We start from the raw sequence: 21,068 nt of genomic DNA, 5'->3' as shown, positions 1-21,068 counted from the left end.
TCAAATAAATCAGTCCTATACAGAGTGACATTAAGTATAGAAGTCTGGGAATAATGACTGGCTCAGAAATCGAAAATTTGTGCATACATATATATATATATATATATATATATATATATATATATATACACATACACATTTGTGTATTCATAGTTATCAGCTAGATAAATATAAAACATATATTGCATTTTGAATACACGTATGATTAGCAACAATTTCAACAGGGTTAATTAGTTGTTATTAGTTCACATTAATGTTAGCTCACACTTTAAAATCCAGACCTATGTGCTTACTGTAAGATGTAGAAAAGCTGCAAACTGCCAATTTTAGGTGAGCCAATAAATTATAACAGAGCTCAAAAAGTGATGTTATGCCATTATATAATATCTGCTACAGGTAGATTGAAAAATCTGAGCTCAGATATTGAGATGCTGCAAGGAAGAGCATGAAAAAGTTAAAAGATGTGTGCTATGGTTACTGTGAAGAGGTGGATTACTATCTACTTGCTTTCTTTTAGGAAAGAATTTGTGAGATATGGAGCTCTAGATCAGGAAAAAAAATCCTCTGGTGTAAACTCAGGAAACATGTCGTGCAAATTCATGCAAATGGAATGTGGGTTCACAGTCCTTATGAGTAGCAGAGATTTCTTTCTTATGATAGTTATGACAACAACACATAGCAGTTCAGGATGAAAGAAAATTACTGCAAAGTACATTAAGAGACTGCCTAGTGTTATTTTAATGCTCCAAATGCTTCTACATTTATTTAATACTTCGGGGAAAGCACAGTTTGAACTGACATTGCTTGAAAGAATAAACAGCTGAGAAAGTATAAAAGCACAGTGCTTTTGTTGTTATTGGGGTTATTTGAAACATTTTTGCCTTTAGCTTCCTTTAATATTTTTGGATGTTTCTGCTTGTGAACAAAAAGAGGGATAGAAGAGGTGTGAAAGACTCATAACTTGTTGAAGAAATGATGCAACTTTTCCTCTCTAGTCGTCTTTGTAATAGTATGTGGAAGAAGAGGGACTCCTTCTTTAAGAATATCTGGTTATGGTCTTTCCTCAATGCAAAAAGACATAATGAGAAGAGGAGTAAGTCAGAAACAAAACATACAAAGCAGTCATAAGAACAAAATTTGGTTGACCACACTAATTGATGAAGGCAAGTGAGATTGTAAGAGCATTTATTCCAGCAAGGTTATCTGTCAGCAGACCTTGTCATCTAGGAAGGAAACTAAATGGAAAGAGGGAAAGTAAAAAAAAAAAAAAAAATCTAAGGAGACACACACCTGAACAAATAAATGCGGAGAAAATGAGAGGAAACAAATCTCAGCAGTTACACTAATTGATGGACTATCAAGAAAACACAGGCACCATTTCCAGTGAGATCAACCTGGACTTTGCAGCGCTGTAAGATTGTAAACCAGGGCAACCCAGACAAGCACCACTTTGGATAACATGTTCTAGTGCCTTACAACCCTCACAGTAAAGAATTTCTTCCTAATAGCTAATCTAAATCTACCCTTTTCCTGTTTTCTCTTGTCCTACAATTATGGACCCTGGTAAAAAGTCCATTATATCTTTTGTATAAGCCCCCTTGATACATGGATTTTTCTATTCTATTCTATTCTATTCTATTCTATTCTATTCTATTCTATTCTATTCTATTCTATTCTATTCTATTCTATACTCCTGTGATGGGTGGGACTTAATTTTGACAGTTCCTGCCTGGAGATTCTGGGATTCAAAAGATATGAGAAGAAATTTCCAGTGTAAAACCAAGGCAAAAAAGAGTTTTTGGATACATAATTTTTTTTACATGCCAACTGTCATCAGATCAATTGTCTCATTTTCCATGTTTATATATTATCTCAAACAATTTGTTCAGTTTGTTATGTTTGGCCTTTTCTTAGCCGGAAAATACAGTAATGGAAAATAATATTCTCCCCTCTGACCCAAATCTAGAATGTGATAGAATTTGGGAACACTTACAGAAATGGTAATCAGTTTTCTGCTTATACTCTAGTCATTTACTCACAGCTCTCATGGGAAACAATCACTGAGGAATGAGAAGACAGCTGAGCTGTCCTGTGTAGGTTGTCCTAGGGTGACATTATGATGCTTGTATCCCCATTCACGTGTTTTGTTTATGCTGGAAATTATGTTCTGTGCCTTCAAAACTGGTTATGAAGAGTGAAATTTTGTTTTGCTTTGTTATCAGCTGCTCCCCCATGGCTGGCAAGACACAGAGACGGGGCAGTACAGAGCGCTGCTTTTGCTTTTTGCTTGGCTTTTTGCTTTGCTCTTGCTCCTGCTTTGCTCTTGCTTTTGCTTCTGCTCATTAGTTAGTTTAGCAAAGCAGTCTGAATTTTCCTGGACTGTTTTTCCTTTCCTTTTTTTGGAACCACTCGAGCCTGCTCCAGACTGGGACCTGGGAAACACCGAGAGAGAATTTGCACCCTGTGGCTGCAGCAGCTGCCCCAGTGCCAGAGGGACTGATAACAGAGCGACCACCCCAGGAGAGACTTTCTGAATTTGTCATCTTTTTCAGAGCGGTGAAAGAGTGGTGCCATTCGGTATTGTTCATTGTGTGTGCTGGGGGTGCTGTGCCTGCTAAATAAACAGGCTCTTTCCACTTCTCTCTGAGGAATTCTTCCCGAACCGGTTGCTGGGAGGGGCCGTGTGGGTTTGTTTTCTGGAGGGGCCCCCCTTTTTGGAGGTTTTATCCCAAATTTGCCCTAAACAAGGACAGTAGTACTTAAACCTATTTTGTTTAACGATGCATCTTCAGAAAATGGAGAAATCATCTAGCAAAGTTCAGAGTGAATATCCTGGAAGTGCCAAATCAGACCAAACACACTGTATCAAAGTGAATTTTTTTTTTCTGCCTTACATTTCTCCAGGCAACTCTGGTTTCTGCATGTTGTTGCAAAATGTTTCCACTATTTTTCTTTAAATAAAAGAAAAATTGCAGTGCAATCTGCTTATGGAGTCTGAGATTACCACAGTTCTTCTATGTCTTCAACCCTTTTTGTCTTAATGCACATTCTTGAAATAAGAATGATGACATAGCATCCACAAGAGTTTCCATGAAAAAAGTAAAGAATAATATGATTTATGAGAACTAAAACTGTTCTACTTTTACCAAGTAAATTATGCAAAGAACCTGTATAAAAGTAAATAGAAGTTTTATAAATCAGACCTTAAGTGCATAAATGCATTTCCATTTCAAGCAGTATTTTAAAGTGCTGAAGCAGAAACATCATCTTTGCAGGCATTATAATTCAAACACTGAAACTTGTAAACTTTTTATTATAGTCCTTTTTCAAAATGCCTAAGCTTAAGTACAAAAGGTTTTTATACTTTTTTGCAACTTTTTCTATCAGAGAGGTACAAACCGTGAATGTAAAGTTGCTCCTGTAGGTATTTTACTTGTAGGCAATGCCAGTAAGATATATAAAATCCACCCTTTTTGTAATTGCTTCCAACTTAATTTTAGGTATCATATCACATTAATCTTTCACAGCCTTGGTGTTTGCACCTCAGATAAATTACATGAAATCAGCAAAGAAGACCCTTCTCATGGCAAAACAAGCCATGGATACAAATTCCAGATTGTATGTTCCATTGATGTGATAACTCAGAATAGACAGAGATGTGAGATGCTTACTAATGATTGATTTTGGGAACTAGGTTTCTAGATGTTGCCTGTTGGCTCCCATCTTGAAAATCAATGTCACTGATTTCAGCTGTCTCCTTTGCACAGAGAAATTAATTACTAACACTGAAGAAAGTAAAATGTCTTTAATATACAAATTACTTGCATTTAGATCTCTGTCCACATATTTATTTTTACCAAGGCATTCCCAGGACCTTGTATGAACAAATTACTTAAAGTTAAAAAAAAAAAAAAGGATGTACAATTAAAGACATTTGGAAAAACTTTTTCCAAATGCCACATTACTGATGGAAAATGGTTTTCACAATGTTTGTTTTGCCCTTCTAGAGTTCTACAGAAATCTCTTTTTTTTAGTTTGTGACCAAAGTCTGATATTTCACCCTGGCTGGCTGAGGAGAATGTGCTTTCCAGCTGCTTTGTGTCATTGCTACAGTATTGGCCCATGTGTGCCAATATCATGGTGCTCACAATGAGCAGTGTATCAAAACCCCAAACGAGTTTGCAGCTCATAAATTGTTAATGCCCCTAAAGGTGACCCAATTTGTCAAACAAAATGACCACCTGATTTTACTAAGTTCAGTATAAATATTTCATTTCAGTATTTAGGTAGATTTGAGCAAACCCAGAAGTAAATCCTCTGGAATCTAAAACATTTTCAAAATGAAGACTCACATTGCAGCATATTTCAGCAGTGACCCGGTTCACTTGCATTTTCATAGCAACAACAGACATATCTGCAGTCCTTGCTTAAAAGACATCAGTCATAATTACTATCTGGAAAAAAGGATCAGTTGAAGTGGATGAAAGCATTTTAAGACCATCAATACTGAAAGCATGGAACTCTATGTCAAATGTAATTTACAGATTTTTCAGCTGCTAAGCCACAGTTTTTCTTGTTTTTACAAAATATTTGGTTTGGGTTCTATGCATCAGTGACTGATTCTCTTGCCTTGACTGGTTTTTATTAACTGAGATAAGAATAAACAAGAAAATATAAGCAATATCCCAGAAAACTCATCATACTTCAGGATACTCAATAAGATTAAAATAAAAAGAGGGACTAAAACTTGGCAGCCCTAACTGAAGTAGACTGATGAATGCTGTCTTGATTTCAGTGCACTGCCACAGAGTGCTAGGCTCTAAATTGATAAAGTTTGAAGATAAGAAATCTTTGTAACTGATCTGAAAAGATTGGTTATCTAAAAAAACAAACCCAAAGCCATTTATAGTTTAGATGAACATTATATAGAGTTTATATGAAACATTTTATAGAGTTTAGATGACCATTACATATTTTACAGATCTTCAAATATTTTTGTAGGAAGTGAAAGAACTGCAAAACAAGCTTATTAGATAGACTTGCAAACCATTAGATATAGAAAATAACTGATGCCAGGAATTATTATTTTCAGATAGTATTGCTTTCAGAAGATGAAAAGCACAATTTTAGGCACTGATATGTGTCTAAATGTAATACCTAAAAGAACAGATGTGCTCAAAAAAAATTCTGTCTGGTGAGGATAACACCATTTTATTCTGCATGAAGAGGTCATTTGGTCTGTTCAGCCTTGAGAAGAGGACACTGATGGGAGACCTCATCATGGTCTGCAGCTTCTTTGGGAGGGGAAGAGGAGAGGCAGGCACTGATCTCTGCTCTGTGGTGAGCAGTGCCAGGACCTGAGAGAATGGCCTGAGTCAGGGGAAGTTTAGGTTGGGTATCAGGAAAGGTTCTTCACCCAGAGGGTGGTTGGGCACCGGACCACAGGGCAGTGGTCACAGCACCAGCCTGACAGAGGTCAAGAAGGATTTGGACAATGCTCTCAGGCACAGGGTGTGACTCTTGAGGATGGTCCTGTGTAGAGCCAAGAGCTAGACTTGATGATCTTTGGGGGTCCCTTCCAACTGTGATTCTATGATTCTGGGATTCTGTGTTACTTTAGAGGATAATAATGACTGTTTTGAAAAGGAGTGCCAAGAGGCCTACGGGAAAGATGGGAAGAGACTCATTATCAGGAAGGCTGGTGACAGCACAAGGGGAAATGGCTTTAAACTGTGAAAGGGAGTAGGTTTATACTACATATTAGGAAGAAATTAGTTACTGTGAGGATGTTAAGCACTGTAACAGATTGCCCAGGGAAGCTGTGGATGCCCCATCCCTGGAAGTATTCGAGGTCAGATCAGACAGGGCTTTGAGAAACCTTGTCCAGTGCTAGGTGTCCCTGACAGCGGTAGAAGGGTTGGAAGTAGATGATATCTCAGGTCCCTTCAAACCCAGCCATTTTTTGTTTCTGTGATATGACTGTAACAAGTCCCTAAAATACTCTAATTTCAAAATGCTCATTAATTCAATTCAGTATTTTTTACATCTATTAATCATAGAGCATTTCAAGTCAGAACCTAACCAAAAGGATCATAGAGTCCAATTCACATGATTTATTTAAATTTATCTTAGAAAATATTTTATTTAAATTTAATAAGGTACCTGTGATGCTGTGAAAGTAAACATTTGAATTCTATTTCTTTTTCTTCAAGGTTCAGCAAATTTTATATATAATTTACATCTATGTCTCCAAAAGATACTCTGTTTAATTTGCCCTCAAATAATGTGGGAATATTTTATATGGTAGTTTACTCTCTTTCTTAAATGATCTTTTTCATGTTTCTTTTCAGGTTTTTGGTCTGATAAAAAGTTCATTTAAAACAGTCAGAGAATCTAAACCTTTCTCATCAGGTAGGTAAAGTGAACAAGGAAGATTTATAGGCTGAGGATCTATTTAAGGACAAGCTGTATGGAAGAGCTGGGTGGGAGAGAGGGAGGGAGTTTAGATGAACAGTGTCAGTTTCACTACAACTTCGTATGCAGCCTTTCCTTCCTTATTAGATTACCTTCTTATAACTTCACTCCAACAATTGAATAACTAGAACAGAATTTAGAGACTTAGTGTCACACTTTCCAGAAAAAAATTAAGATCATTATAATGGCATTTCTGTCTCAGTATATTTTACAATTCTTATACATAAAAATGGTTATTCAGGCTTTTAGTTTTGACAGTACTGGGTCAAGTTTTGCCATGTCTATATACACATAACATACAGATATGAATTTCTTATATTTGCAGTATAACATGGTACAAAGTCAAACCTGAAGTATTCAAACTGTTGTAAAAACTACTTTATTTCCATTTAATAGGATATTCTTTACCAATGTATAAAAAGAATTGATTTTATTGAAAAACCATATTTCATTGACTCCAAAATATACTGCTTTGGAATCTTACTATGAAAGAAATTTTAAAAAGGGTCAATTTTAGAAAAACAGAAGTGCTTGAATCTCCTGTGGCACTAGTATCCCAGTATTTAAACATCCTTCTTTTGCATAGTACAAAACTCTGTATATTTTAGAGAACTTTGACCAAAACGTACAGGAAAGATCTTTATCCTGAATGCTATCCCAGTGACTTAGAGTGAACTGCTGGCAACAGTGTTTGGCAGGATAAAGTACTTAGAGGATAGTTTTTTCTATTGAGATTGCCACAAGGAAATCTTGAATTGAAAATACTTTCTTTCATTCTGCTAGTTATGATTTTCTTACCAATATTTCTGCTCAAATTTTACATTCACTGACATATTTTGTCCATGATAATGTCACTTTTTTTAGCAGATCTGATTTTAATGAGGTAATGACAGTTTTAAGATTTAATTAAAAATTAATGGCTGTTCCACTTTCCACTATCAGAGCATTACACGTTACCAGACCTTATATAACCAGCTCTTAAACTGAGAAAAAATTTAAAAGTGTTCTTTCTCACATTTGTGGCACATCATGGCTACTAATGATCATACACTAGGATTTTCTCTATTTCTCACACTTTAATTTCATTTTTGAGCCATAAAGGCAGCAAGGACAGGAAAAAAATGGAATTCGGAAGATGACAGAATAAAGGCTGACTTAAAATGACAGTCCTTTGGTCACTCACCAAAACATGGAGTTAATCTCTGTTAATGAGTGAAGATGGCTGAAATCTCATAGTAAAAAAAGAAATGTTTATAAATGGAAAGTAATTAGGTAGAAGTGTCATTCCAGGCAGAAATTTATCCAAGGGGCACCTGTGTCATTATAGTGTCATCTGTAGTAATAATTTAATAGTTTAGAAGAGAAAACACTGAATTATCAGTAGAAGGTCTTACTGAATGTATTGCAAGATTGCCATTCAAATATTTGGCCCACTTATGAGAGTTAATGGAAGGGCAATTTAAGTTATTTAGCCTGAAGATATATAAAAAATTCTAATTTAAAAATTCCATTCTGTCAATGGATATTCATACTGTCAGGAAATCCATGCATTATTATAAACACCACAGATAGCAAGTACAGTGGTTAAGATGGCAAAATCTCTCCATTGGAAGATTCTATTTTAGTTACTCTCAGTTCTAGTTAAAATGTAACTAAGTGCCCATTCAGACTGTTGAGGATGCAGCAGGTTATGGAAAGAAAAAGCATGTTATAGAAGGTATTGAATAAGGACAAGGAAGGAGAGCTTGGGAGCCTGGAAGTGGGAAATGTGAGACAGAGAAACTGCAGGCAATTAAGCAAAATGTGTACATGAAGACTAAAATAGAGTTAGAAAGATGCTGCTATCCTTTTTGATCAAACAGATGCTTTCAGTAAATAAGGAGAGTGGAAGTGGGATCAGTAGCCTTATCGATAATAGGAGAGAGATCAGAAACCAGATGCAGGGCTGAGATATGACAGATACAAAGGCTGAGAAAAAGATTGGTCAGAGAGATGAATACGAGAGTGATCAGTTCTGACTCCTCTAAGCTTTTGGGAAAAGCAGCTTGTGTTGAGCTCATGTACAGTTCCCCAAATTACTGGATAGTTTACATTAATCTCTCATGTCTTAGTTTTCCATTTATAAAAAGGAGATAGTAATATCTGCTCAGTTCACAGGAACACTGTAAAAATAAACGTATTAATGTTCATGAAGCACTTAGATGCTGTAATGATGAGTACCATAAAAGGCTTTTGAGGAAATTAATTTTGTCCTCAGAGTAGGTTTTGAATAGTCTGAATTAATGAAGGCAGGGGGCTGTGCACTGAACAATAGAAAATAGAACACTGTTCAGTAACTGCACAGTAATTCTTCTGTGACCTGAAAGAGTCTAGAGTGTCTAATATAAAATAAAAAAGAAAAAAAAGGAAAAAAAGAAAAAAAAAAAAGAAAAAAAACCAGATTGTGTGACAATTCTATATTTCAGGACTCCAGCAATAAAGACAAAATTCAGACTGTAAGGACAATGATGAATCCCTCATCCTGTAGCTTAGATGTTTGACCTTGCAACTCTAATAAAATTTACTTTAAGATTTAATGTGTAGCTAGGCACACAGTATATAATTTTCTGACTTAATGCATTTTGTTTTAATTAGTGTGGTAGGTATGTGGGTGGGCTCAGGATTAACATATTTATAGAATCCTGAGGACATTTTTGCATGTTTCCATGCTTGATGAGATGTAGGGCTGAAACCTAATTAAAAGGTTTTTTGGGGGAAATTTTTTTTTAGCTGTGTGTGTGTGCATGTGTGTGTTTGTATGGAGACAGATTACAGTACATTTTATAGAAAGAATTTGCTTCTTTATATATATGTTTATATATCTACCATGTCCTATGAAAACAATATCTAACATGTGACATTTAAAACCAGAGTAGAAGAAACTATAAACTGCTAGGTGCTGATGGCATGAAAAAAACTACCCAATCTCACAGGATTTAAGACTATAATATTACAGAACTTGACACTGTCATCATATGGGGGTTATCTGCAAAAGCTTTTGATGTTATCATTATCACTTGTCAGTACTTATTTTTGGAAATTATTTTTTTTTTTCAAAATAATTACAAGAAATTACAAACAAATCAACAATTATATTGCCATGTTCACAATTTTGAATGCAAAAGGCTATAAATAAAATATATAATTATTCAGTTGAGACTACAACTTCCGTGTTGACCAAACTTTCCATCTTGGCAGCTTTAAGTGATTTAATTAAGAGTTCTACTGTGAACACTAGTGAAAATATCAAGAGGGACAAAACACAAATTGGTCTTGCAATTGCACATTGTTGTGAAGTTTAGTCACTGAAGTACTAAATTTCATGAATGGAACTGATGGATGTTGGGACTAGGATTTAAGTCTGGTTTTACTCTTACATTCTTGTCTTCTCCCATTCCCAAATTAAATGTAATTTTCTGTTACTGGTATCTCATGCTTCATATGGAAACAGATGTGTAAGCTGCTCTTATGTATAAGCTGTCCTTATAGAAAACTGAACAAAGGTGACCACTAAAGTTGGGGTCATATGTAGATAAACTTTAATTCTATCCCACTATCTTTTATTTTTGATTTTTAGTAATCTAAATAAAGAATTTATCTGTATTCTTTTTCATTTCCTTTGCCAGGCAAACACAACTTGACTTCTAATTCTCACTTTATCCATGTGTTTCACAACCTTCCAGATGTTTTCTTTGATGATCAATCTCCTTTATTCATTGTAGGTTTCTATTCATAATAACACTTATAACACCAGTAACACTTCCTCACTCTTATTAACTCAGACAGAATACTAATATTCTTTTTCCTAGAAGTTTTCCTCCCTGGGCTCCAAAGTATCATCAAAAGTGACTCCACTGCTTTTACAAAGTACAGTTCCTAAACCAGCTTAAACGCCCTGTCCACTTCTCTCTTCTTCCCTCCCAGTCATGAGCTGCTCTTTCCTTTGGACTATCACAAGTACCTGTCCCCCTGAACTTATAAACAGAAGAATAACCAGTCAGACCACTTTACTTTTATATGAGACCAGCAGCCTGATTTGTTTCTCAGAAAAGCCATAATACCTCTGTGTCAGGATAAAGGAGAGAGAAAAATGAGAGCAGGAATGTCATGGTAGCACTACAAATACCATGCAAGAAATTTCAAGTGAAACTTTTCATTTGAAACAATTTACAATAGTGATCACCACTATGTGCCACACCTGGAAGGGTCTAAGTAGAGAGGTGACACAGTAATTTGCAAAAGTCAGTCTGAGCTAGAAATTGTGCGGGAAATTTACAAAGTATTGTCTGGTCTTGGCACAAAATTCTCCTTCATCCTTTTAAAATTTCTCCTGTTTAGTAATGCTGCTGTTAATTACTGTCATCTATATTTAAATGCCAAGTCTAATGATTCATTAGCATGATAGATTATATTGTGAAGGATAGGTGAGATAGGTTATGGGCAGGTTAAACACCAGCCTCCCAGTCCTGCAGAGAAATGCACAGTGATAAAATGAGAAGTCAGTGGATGTACTATGCATCTTTAAATGATTGCTGTAATTACATTTCAAACTGTGTCTCTCTACGTGACTGACTTCTATTAATTCTTCCAAAGAACAAGAAATATAAAATGTATTGTGTGAAGTACATTTTCAGAGTAAAAGACTAAGCAGAGCTTACACCTCAGAATACTTTTTTGGCTTCAAAACTTATGTAACAATAAATGAGCTTGACAAGATTAATAAATCTCATTTCTACTTAAATAGTTGGAAATAATCATAACTTTTTTGGTGTTTGATGGATATGAGGATCAATGAGACTAACATTATCCCTATGTGCAATTCAAATGGAATGAGATAATAAATGTTGCTCAATGGAGTACATCCAGAACTGATACCCCTTTCTGAAGCTAGTAATTTATCCTAGTAAGTATCAAATCTGCACTGTATTGATGTATAATCCCTAATCAGGGATCTGACCTCAACTTTTCACACTGCCTTCATTCTAGTGCTATCATGCAAATCAATAAATGTTAATTTTAATTAAGAATAAAAGATTTGCTGTATTAGATCTTCCTGAGTTTTGTTTCTCTGTGTTGTCAAAATGTCCTCTCAGGCTAAGGTGATGTATGATTTCACCACAGAAAATTCAAGAGGATGAAATAAAGGAAGGAGTGAGTTGTTTCTAAGGGCAAAGAGGAACCAACTTCTTTTGGGAGAAAAAGAAAAGTCTTATATCTTTGCCTTTCAGACAAAAATTTTGTCAATACTAATATAGTGAAAGTTATAAAGAAATAATCTCCTGCACTGGATTTTCATCACAGATAGTGTCACTGTGTTGGAAGAGTACCTGGGATTCTTTGGTGGGACCACAGCCTTCTCCAAGACAATTCTTGTCACAGTTTGGGTGTTAGTAGAATTGACTAGGGGGCATTTTCAAAAGGGAATTTAGAAGTACTCGGTGTCTTGGAAGGTAAATCAATTTAGAATTATGGATGTGGACCCTTACATATGATTTGCTCTCAGTGCTAGGGAATGCTTACTTTACTAGCACAAAGAACCCCTTTTAGAAATGACAGGATACTGTTTTGAGACAACAAAGATGAGAAGATGAAAGAATTTTTCCACTCTCCTCTTGTCTTTGTGAAAGAAAGCACCTGCTTTTGTAGATAGGAAAAGATTGGCTTTGCTCTTTAAAGTGTTCTAATGGAGAGACAAGGTCTTGAAATGCTGATGTAGCAATGGAAAAATGGAAATTGACTGCAATTTTCAGATGGCTTCAAAAGCAGAAGGGAAGGGACAGAAACACAGAGAAGTCTATCTGAGCTGATCTTATGCTATTACAGACAGGCTGCTGTTGATAGGGTCAGGAGACCATTTCCAAAGGCATGCTGTGAATGGGGAGCTCCAGGAAACAAGTTGCTTTTTTTTTGACAAAGATTTCGCTGGACACCACTCCTGAATACAGCTGAAGTCCCAGAGGGTTTGCTGTTTGGCAATACTCAATGATTTGTTTGGAAATTTGAACAACACAAAATTCATTGGTTTTGCCGTTCTTTCGGAACGAGTGGGTGCTGTCTTCACCGTTTTAGATGCCCCGTTTATTTTACTGATTTCACCATACTTGTTTTCAGACTTGGATTCTGAAATTGATTGTCACTATGTAAAGTGACATTGGAGGCAAATTTTCATTGAAGATTCACCATAGCCACAACAGAGAACCAAGATATGTAATTTCCAACAGGAGAGCTTTGAAAAATGCTGCTTAAAATGAGTTCTGCTTTTTTTTTATTCCTTAAGTTTATTATCCTAAGGTATTTATTCACTTTAAGAAGAAAGAATCAAGAAATGAATGACAGAAGGCTTAATTAAGCCCATTATGTGTCTGTCATGATGACACTGGCAACAAATCCACACAGATTGTTTCAAATCTTGCTTCGGGAAGCCTTATGTTTAACAACAACAAAGAGTTTAAGTGTATGCTGAATTTTAAGGATGTACATCACCCCACTAGCTTCAAAAGGATTATGCAGATACTTTAAGATGAAATGCCTTTTTAGACTAGAGCCAAAGTTCTTAGCATTTTGCACCATTTATAGTTATATAAGCCAAATATTTCACTAAAGAACAAAGTATCACCACAGCTAAAATTCAAACAATTTCATTTTCCAGACTTCTACTTTGACTGAAAACATAATTTCTTCAACATTTTTATATGAAAAAATGTATATTTCAGTTAATGAATTTCCTGAACCTCTTAAGAAAAGAAAGGGCTAGATTTGCAGAGTTTTAAAGTAGATATGTGCAAATGGTTTGAACACTTATGTAGGAAATTGGAAAGAACAGCTGAAACTGTTGGTAGAGTTTGAAAAATTCACATGAATTTCAAATTCACTGAATGATACTCTTAAATTAATAAATTATTTATTTATAAAATGCGAACAGTTATACACAAAATTTACTTTTTTTGTCATTTACACATGGTTTTCAGGTACCTTTAAAGCATATATTTTCTGAAGAGAGCATATTGAGATAGTGAAGAAAACAATCCAAAGATATTCTAGTGCAAGTCACTCTTGTAGGTGTAGCTGTTCTTAACTGACATAGTAACATTCCTCACACAGCTGTGATGCTTTCAGAGCAAAGCAGTCACACACTTAAAAGTTTATTACAGGATGATGAGGGGCACTTTTGAAACTGAAAGTATAACAGCCTGCATTTTCATTTCTTTTCTCACTTCAGTTTTCACCTTTCATTTATAGTACCTAAAACTGTTTAGATTGATATTATTTTGAAGTAAGTGCTGCTATTGTAATGCCATTTTGTAATTCTGCATCTTCTGGAATGAACACGAGAAACAAGGGCATTTCTCAAGTCTAGAGGGTTTAAATAAATCTTCTCTTAACAAATTAATGCTAGGAAATTACGATATATACCCAATAAGGTGTCCAGGGAGCATGGTTTGCAGGACAGAAACATAAGTGATTAAACTAATTTCTTGGTAGGTGAAGTTAATTAAAAGGTTGACAAGAGTGTGCTGTGATAGAATGGGCAGTGTGCAGGCTGTCTCCACAGGAAACTATTGAATTATATGTCTGCAGCATGGGTGACTTCTTATTCTGTACATCATTGGTCAGTCATCGTTGATCATCCATTGGAAAAGGACATTTAAATTAAATCTAATCAATACCCTTCTCTGCAGATTAAAGGGAATAAAACAGATTTAGTAAAAGAGAAAAGGAAATGATGCAAAGAAGTCAGTGGCAATTGGATTAACAAAATTGCTGTGAGGAGTTCCATAAATGACAGGTGAGAACTTGTTTTCCCCTACCACTTTTGGGTTTCAGCCCAGGCTGCAAATATCACTGAGATGGTTGGCTTGTGAAAGGCTGAATAATCCACAGATAAAGGAAAGCAATTTTGTTTTGTGACCTAATGGGATATAGAGATTGTACATGTGGCAAAGGTAAGCTCAAAATACATCTGCTGTTGTAGCCAAAGTTATTAGGACACAGCTCCAAAGAGAAGCTGTGGAACCACATACAAGAATATGCAGTTGTTATGCAGTAAGGCAGTTAGACCTAGTCAAGCTGAAATCTTTTCTCAATTATGCATCAAATTTTGTTTTTATTGAAAAAATATACTTATAATTTCATTTACAGTATGCAATAGTTTTTTTTCTTTTTTTTTTTTTTTTTGCTTGCTTTCTAAAAATAGCATAAAGCATCATGACCTTGGGCATGAGACATCATAGGAAGTGAACAGAAAAAAAAATTATTGAGTTTAAATCTTCATAAGTATTTGCTGTGGTAGTTTAAAGTTTCAAGGAGACCTTTAACTGCACATAACTGGTCTTCCAATTTTGCTCCATAAAAATAACCAGTGATAGAGTGGGCTATTTCAAGTATTATATCTCTAAACATATGTAGAGTAATGTTCATTTTATATCTCTTTTTCTTTCAAATCCAAAGGCGTGATATCAGTATCTCAGAGTATTTCCTATTTTAACTGTGCACACATATGCAAACAATACAGTACATAAACATTTATATTTGCAATGCATCACCAGTGCTGAATTACATGATAACCATAGCAACGGGGCTTTTGGCCATGGAACTGGGAGAGAACTAGGAGCTAGTATGATAAACATGCTCTCCTTTTTTGGGTTTCATGGTGTTTCTGCATAGGCACCTTAGAGTACACGCTTTGTCTGTTATATGGTGTCAAAGGCCTTGATTAGTGGTCCCTGCTCCATTTTGAGCTGCATGCAATTTCTCTTTTTAATAAGAAGAACAGCTTTCAAGTCGCAAAGATGTAACTATTTTCCACAGAGGTACAACTAATTGTTTGAATTGCATTCAAACAATTACATGAACTTAATTTTTGGGGTTTTCTTTCCTGTGAAAGTGGTAAGTTTCTAAGATTTTGGAATCAACATTCATGGTTTTCAGCACCAAAAATGAAAATGAAGTCCATTATGTGTAGCTCTGTATCTCATAGTCAGAAATGGCTTTGTTTTTCCTTGGTATTATAAATTATCCTTCAAGCCATTAGATCCCAGTAAAACTGTAGAGCACCAAGTACTTTAATTACTTAAAGGTTAGGACATTTCCTTAAAAAATCTCCTCTGATGCTTTACTTTTTGTCTTACTGAAATCAACCAGACACATGCAGGCCAGTTGTTAACAAGAAATACTTCCCCATAAAGGTGGTGAGGCACTGGAAGAGCTGGCCCTTGGATCTGACTTAAAACAACTTTTCAGTGATACAAGCTTCTGGTATGTTAGTATGAGCTTACAGAGTGGTGACATCATTAAACTTGAATTAATTTAAACAATATTAAAATCTGAGATGCTGCATAATGCAAATATTATTTCAACATGAGCACCAGCTATTTAAGATCAGGGAATTGAAGGAGCATTAAAACAGGATTGGAAGAAAGAGTACCATGCCACATAGAAATTAGGCTACAAATACGCATTGAACTTGAAATTCCTCTTGTGAACAAGTTTCTCACAAACTTCTAAAAGAGCTTCAATCAGTTATTACTCTAACATTTAAAAAATATTTTATATCCTTATAACAGCTTTTTCTCTGATACAAGTCCTGCAGTATTTTTTAGTACACCTCAGCATTTGCAAATAGCATTCTGCCATTAAATTTTCCTAAGAAACTTACACAACAATTTTCAAATACTTTAATGAGCAGAAATCACATTCCAGACATTAAAATTCAGTCATTTTGATATATGCAAAGGTAGATGTGTAAGATAATACAAACTTAAAAGTCCAATAAAAATAAACCCACTAAACCTAATCTCTTCTTTCTTTTTTTTTTCCCCTCACTTTATCTAAATTGATTTCATTGGAGCATGTAATAATATGGGGCCCTGAATGAACTATTGGATGTGGATGTATCTACTGAAACTCATTGGTCTTCAGTTTGAGAGTCAGCTCTCACTTTCCCTTTTTTTGTTTTTTCAATCAAAGGTTAAATAGCCACCTCTCAGCTCTACTCTTGAGCTGGGAAGAGAAATCTGAGGTTCAGACCATGTATTTTTACCAGTGGTTGGGTTCTCTAACCAAGAGATTTGTTGTAGAATAGTTTTCTTGTCTAAAAGATAGAATGCATCTGAATTTTCTCAGAAGCTACCTTTAAGATTGAAGTCCAGTAATACCATGATACTCTTGTGGTGCTTAGTTTTAAACACACTGCCCAGGCATGAGCAAACTTCTACAAATGCCATTATTCTCCCCAGCTCAGAAGTAGGTGGATAGTCCCATGATCTCCTAACAAACACCTTGACGGAATATGTAGCAGATAAGGATTAAGCAATAAATTAAAGAGGTCTGACTTGACCAGGGAGCGGTGGATTAAGGGAAGATCAGACCTCACTGCTGAGTTCTTGACAACACCAGATGTGTTAGTTAGACATGCAGATGGCGACTTCTCCTTAAACCCATTTTTCCAGCTGTGGCTATATGAAGATCTGCCTCATATTTCATAGATTTGCCTTATTTTCAGCAGGATCTGAGAAACTAGGATGGAGTTCTTTTTGCACTCCTCCTCTCAAAAACCACTCATGGTGTGATTTATCAAGATAAAATAATAAAATGATGTTGTATTTCTTCTTGCAAAGTGCTGAGGAGAAGTTAGGGCTGAAGAGAAATCCTGGCCTTGTTTTTCTTGCTAGTATGTTTGAAATAGAGCATGCTACTGATCGACCATAGTGTTTACTTGGGATCATGAACTATGGATAGCTTCTGAAAAGTATATTGTAGTGAATGATTACAAAAGCTAAGACATTTTTGGTTTTCATTAATGACTATAAAAACCCCTTCATTTTTATATTGTATGAAAGTATATGTATGTGTATGAAAGGATATGTATGCAAAAACAAGAACATAAACCGTATATATTTACATACATATATACATAAAAAGAAGTAATTAAGGTGCATTCAATAGATATATAGGCACTTTATCTCATTCTATTTCTAAGTTTACAGTTCTTTCTTTCCTGCTCAGAGAGTGTGGCAGAATGACAGATGTTTCAGGAAACCAGCAATGAGTGAAATATATCACTGCAGAGTATTCAAGTATGCCATTAAAGTATAGCATTTGGGATCATGCACTAGAGTTATTTTCCCTGATGATTCTATTTTAAAAGTAACAAGTCTACAGAAAATCACTCTCTTCCACTAAGTATTTTATTTCTATTTTTGAGATTCTACCTCAACAATGTCAGTGTCACTTGTATAACATATTCAAATTAAAATTTAATGCCTTATCAAGCAATGTAAAGATCTGATTTATCGATAGTTTAAAAAATGTTACTCACATGCAAACTGAAGAACAGCCTCTCTGCTTAAAATACTGCCAAACATGTTGGTAGTTAAACATTGGTACGGTCCAGAATCCTTCATTTCACTGGGGTTGCTGATGATCAAACTTCCTTCTATTAAACTGAAGCGATAATCACTTTCAATGTCGATTTCAGTTCCATTTCGAAGCCATCTTAATGGGAAAAAACCAAAAAACCCCACTCAAAAACTCGAACATTTAATATCCAAGTGAAGGTATCAAGCTTAGGACACAGAATCTGACAGCTCCAGTTGTAATTACAGCTATTCAAAGATATCCTGTGCAGGAACACATTAAACTGACAAAACTTGAAAGCAAAAACCACAAGCAAAACCTGATATTCAGCCTTTGAAGAAAAAGGATATTCTTTGTTTTGCCTATGCTGAATGAAAATAATAATCTCTTCTTTTTTTCTTCTTTATTTCCCCTCAAAAAACGAATTTTCACAAAGGTTTAGGACTTGAAAACTGCATAGCAGATGCATCCTTTATGTCAAAAATGGAAATTTTACTGTGCTTATGATAATCAAAGTTTTAATTCATATTCTATCATTAAAGCCTTAGGCCCAGCTGAGCTTACAGGCAATGCACTGCATACAAACAAAGAAAAGGTTTTTTCCTTGTTTCCTTTTTTCCTGAGAAGATCCTCTCTTTCAGTATTGGATCTTCTCAGCCCAAGAAACAGAGACACCTCAATTAAATACAGAAGCAAGAAGAGCAAGACCTGTGAAGAGCAGGGAGGTAGATTGATGTACATAGGCTGTTATGCAGTATAGGATTTTGGCAACAGACGAAGGTAAAATAATATCATCTGAATCAGGATACACAAAATTCAGACTGGAACAGAAGAATGGAACTAACTGCTGGGTGGCCAAGCTACTAGGTACATGGAAACTAAGAACAAATAAACACTCTGAATAACGAATGCTGAGTTAGGGAGATATTTGGAAATGAAATAATAGGACTAAGCAGTAAATTCAAGGATGAGAGTGAAGATAAGTTGGAAAAAGCCAGGCTGTAGGAAACATTGAAAGTATCCCAAGTGACGTGAAGTTTTGAATTATTCCTGAATAAACATTTTTTTAATGAGGTTTCAGAAGAAACCTAAGAGTCTCATAATTTTTCAGTTGTGCAAGTGGTTTTATGGGTTGTGTTTCCCTCCTGTCCCATATATGGTCTGCCAAAAAGCCTCAGCCTCCCGTACATCTCAAAAGACTGAAGCAACAAACCCTGGAATAGTCCACTGGCTGCAAGAGAAAATATTTTGTGTGGTAGATTAATCGACTTCAACAGTCTGGAATAACCTCTCATATGTGTGTGTTTGCAGTTTCTGAATAAAAGAAAAACATCCACATATGAAGACTTTTAGATTTTCTTTTTTTCAAAGTGTAATTACATGAAATTGTAAGAAGAATGCAAAGAAGAGATAAGCAGTGTAAACAGATAGGGTACAATTATTATAATGCCCAGATATTTCTTTCATTACTCTTTTGCTGTCATTCTGCAGCTTCAAAGTTGGCTTGGGAAATTTCCAGGAACTTGCAAGCTTTGCCAGAGATCAGCAAAGACTGGAAGAACTTGGCAACATTTAGACTCCAGAGACAGCTTTAACAAAGCAAAATAATTATTAATTCACTCTATCTTGTTAACATTCATGGTGAATAGGGCACAGAGAGCAGAATTCAGCTGCAGTGGTGGTGAATATTTCTTAATCCAAAGGTCAGAATTGTCAGAATTTGAATGAGCGGTGAATCTCCTATTTATCCCTTTTTTTCACAATTGGACTTTTGATTGCAGAGGGCTTCTACTTCACTGAATGTTAGAAACGAAACAGCATTGAAAATTTATTTATATTTTAAAGGACAGCAGGGGAAGTTTGTTAGGATTAACTAAGTTTTTAAATAGATAACACACATAGATGAGGTAAATAGGAAAGGAATTTTTAATCTGAACAAGTGATTAATTAGTTTATATTTTGAATGAAATCATAACAAAAGTTAAGTTTTTATACATATATCCTTGTCTATATATGTGAAAAAATGCAAAAGTTATTGATCTTGAATGGAAATTTAGACAGGGAAAAAGAAAAAAAAAAAATTTGTTTTGGCATTTCCAAATGAGAACTGCCACAAAATTCAGTTAAACCAGTTTTTTTCCTTTAGTTTCATTTTCAGCTAAATTCAATGAAAAAAAAAAGTTCTTTGAATTCTACCTCAAAATGGATATTGATAGCAACCCGCCTCTATATCCCGGGGTCTGTCCTGAGGGATTGTATTCCCCTCATATAATCTATGCACATTACAGGAAAAGAAACACTGAATTAGGTGACTTTTTTCCTAGGTAACATGACTGATCTGGAAGAACAGAACCCAAAATATAACACTTCCAAGATCAGGGATTGTTAGGAAATCTCAGATGCTTTTTTTCTTGAAGAAAACGGACAGATGACATTTCAAATTACTATAATCTGGTTTAAGCAGACAAAAAATAATTTTTAAAAAACTTTTTCAGTTGCAGTAAATGATACTGACAAAACAATTACTACCCAGCTTATGTGTGTCCTAAGTAAAAGAGTCCATGGAGTGTTTCACAATCAGTGAAAGCTGTGTAGTTAAGTGGCATCTCAGGGAATTCAACACCTGCTTGTAGCTCTGTAACTCTGCTGACCTGTGAGATCCCAGAGGAAGTTTGTGAATGTCTGTATTCATCATCAAAGGGATTGCAGTTATCATCTTCATTGTACTGCCCCTGACTTGTGATCATTTGCAGAAATGCTAAGCAAACAGAGTCAGTTTATCTCAGGGAGTTATTCCCTAAAACTATTCATCAAAATACCTTAATGACTGAAAGTCAACAAATTAAAACCGGTTATTTCAGGGTAGGGTTTGGACAAGGGGAAACAAAGTTTTTTGAAAGGAAGAACATCTGAAATTATGTGAACATTCTCCATTCCATTGAAACAAAGTCATTTCCAAGAACGAAAAAAAAAAAATTTGTAAACAGGTTATGAACACTGGGGCACAAATTACATAGACTACTGAAATGATTTTTAAAAAGGCAGAGATAACTTAACATCGAATTTTTTGAGTGCTTTACATGTTCTTTTAGTATAAATTTAAATAAATACATATTGTATTTTGGTTTTGGCCAAAAATAATTCTTAGCAGCACATACCTCAGAGCACATGTAAATAAAGGTCCCATGCAGCTGGCCAGG

The 21,068-nt window shown here is 35.2% G+C and overlaps 1 protein-coding gene across 1 annotated transcript in view; it reads right to left on the bottom strand.

Annotated features, from left to right (window-relative positions):
* CNTN5 (contactin 5) overlaps positions 1 to 21,068 on the bottom strand; it is a 276,614-nt gene that overhangs the window by 203,725 nt on the left and 51,821 nt on the right. The window contains exon 4 of the mRNA XM_059840298.1: positions 17,831 to 18,006. Within this exon, the coding sequence (XP_059696281.1) occupies positions 17,831 to 18,006 (176 nt within the window). The remainder of the gene's footprint in view (positions 1 to 17,830; positions 18,007 to 21,068) is intronic.

The sequence above is a fragment of the Haemorhous mexicanus genome, chromosome 2 (genome assembly GCF_027477595.1).
Source record: "Haemorhous mexicanus isolate bHaeMex1 chromosome 2, bHaeMex1.pri, whole genome shotgun sequence".
In the NCBI taxonomy this organism is placed as follows: domain Eukaryota; kingdom Metazoa; phylum Chordata; class Aves; order Passeriformes; family Fringillidae; genus Haemorhous; species Haemorhous mexicanus.
Note: the sequence above shows the minus strand (reverse complement) of the source record. Positions and strands in the feature narration are given on the sequence as shown.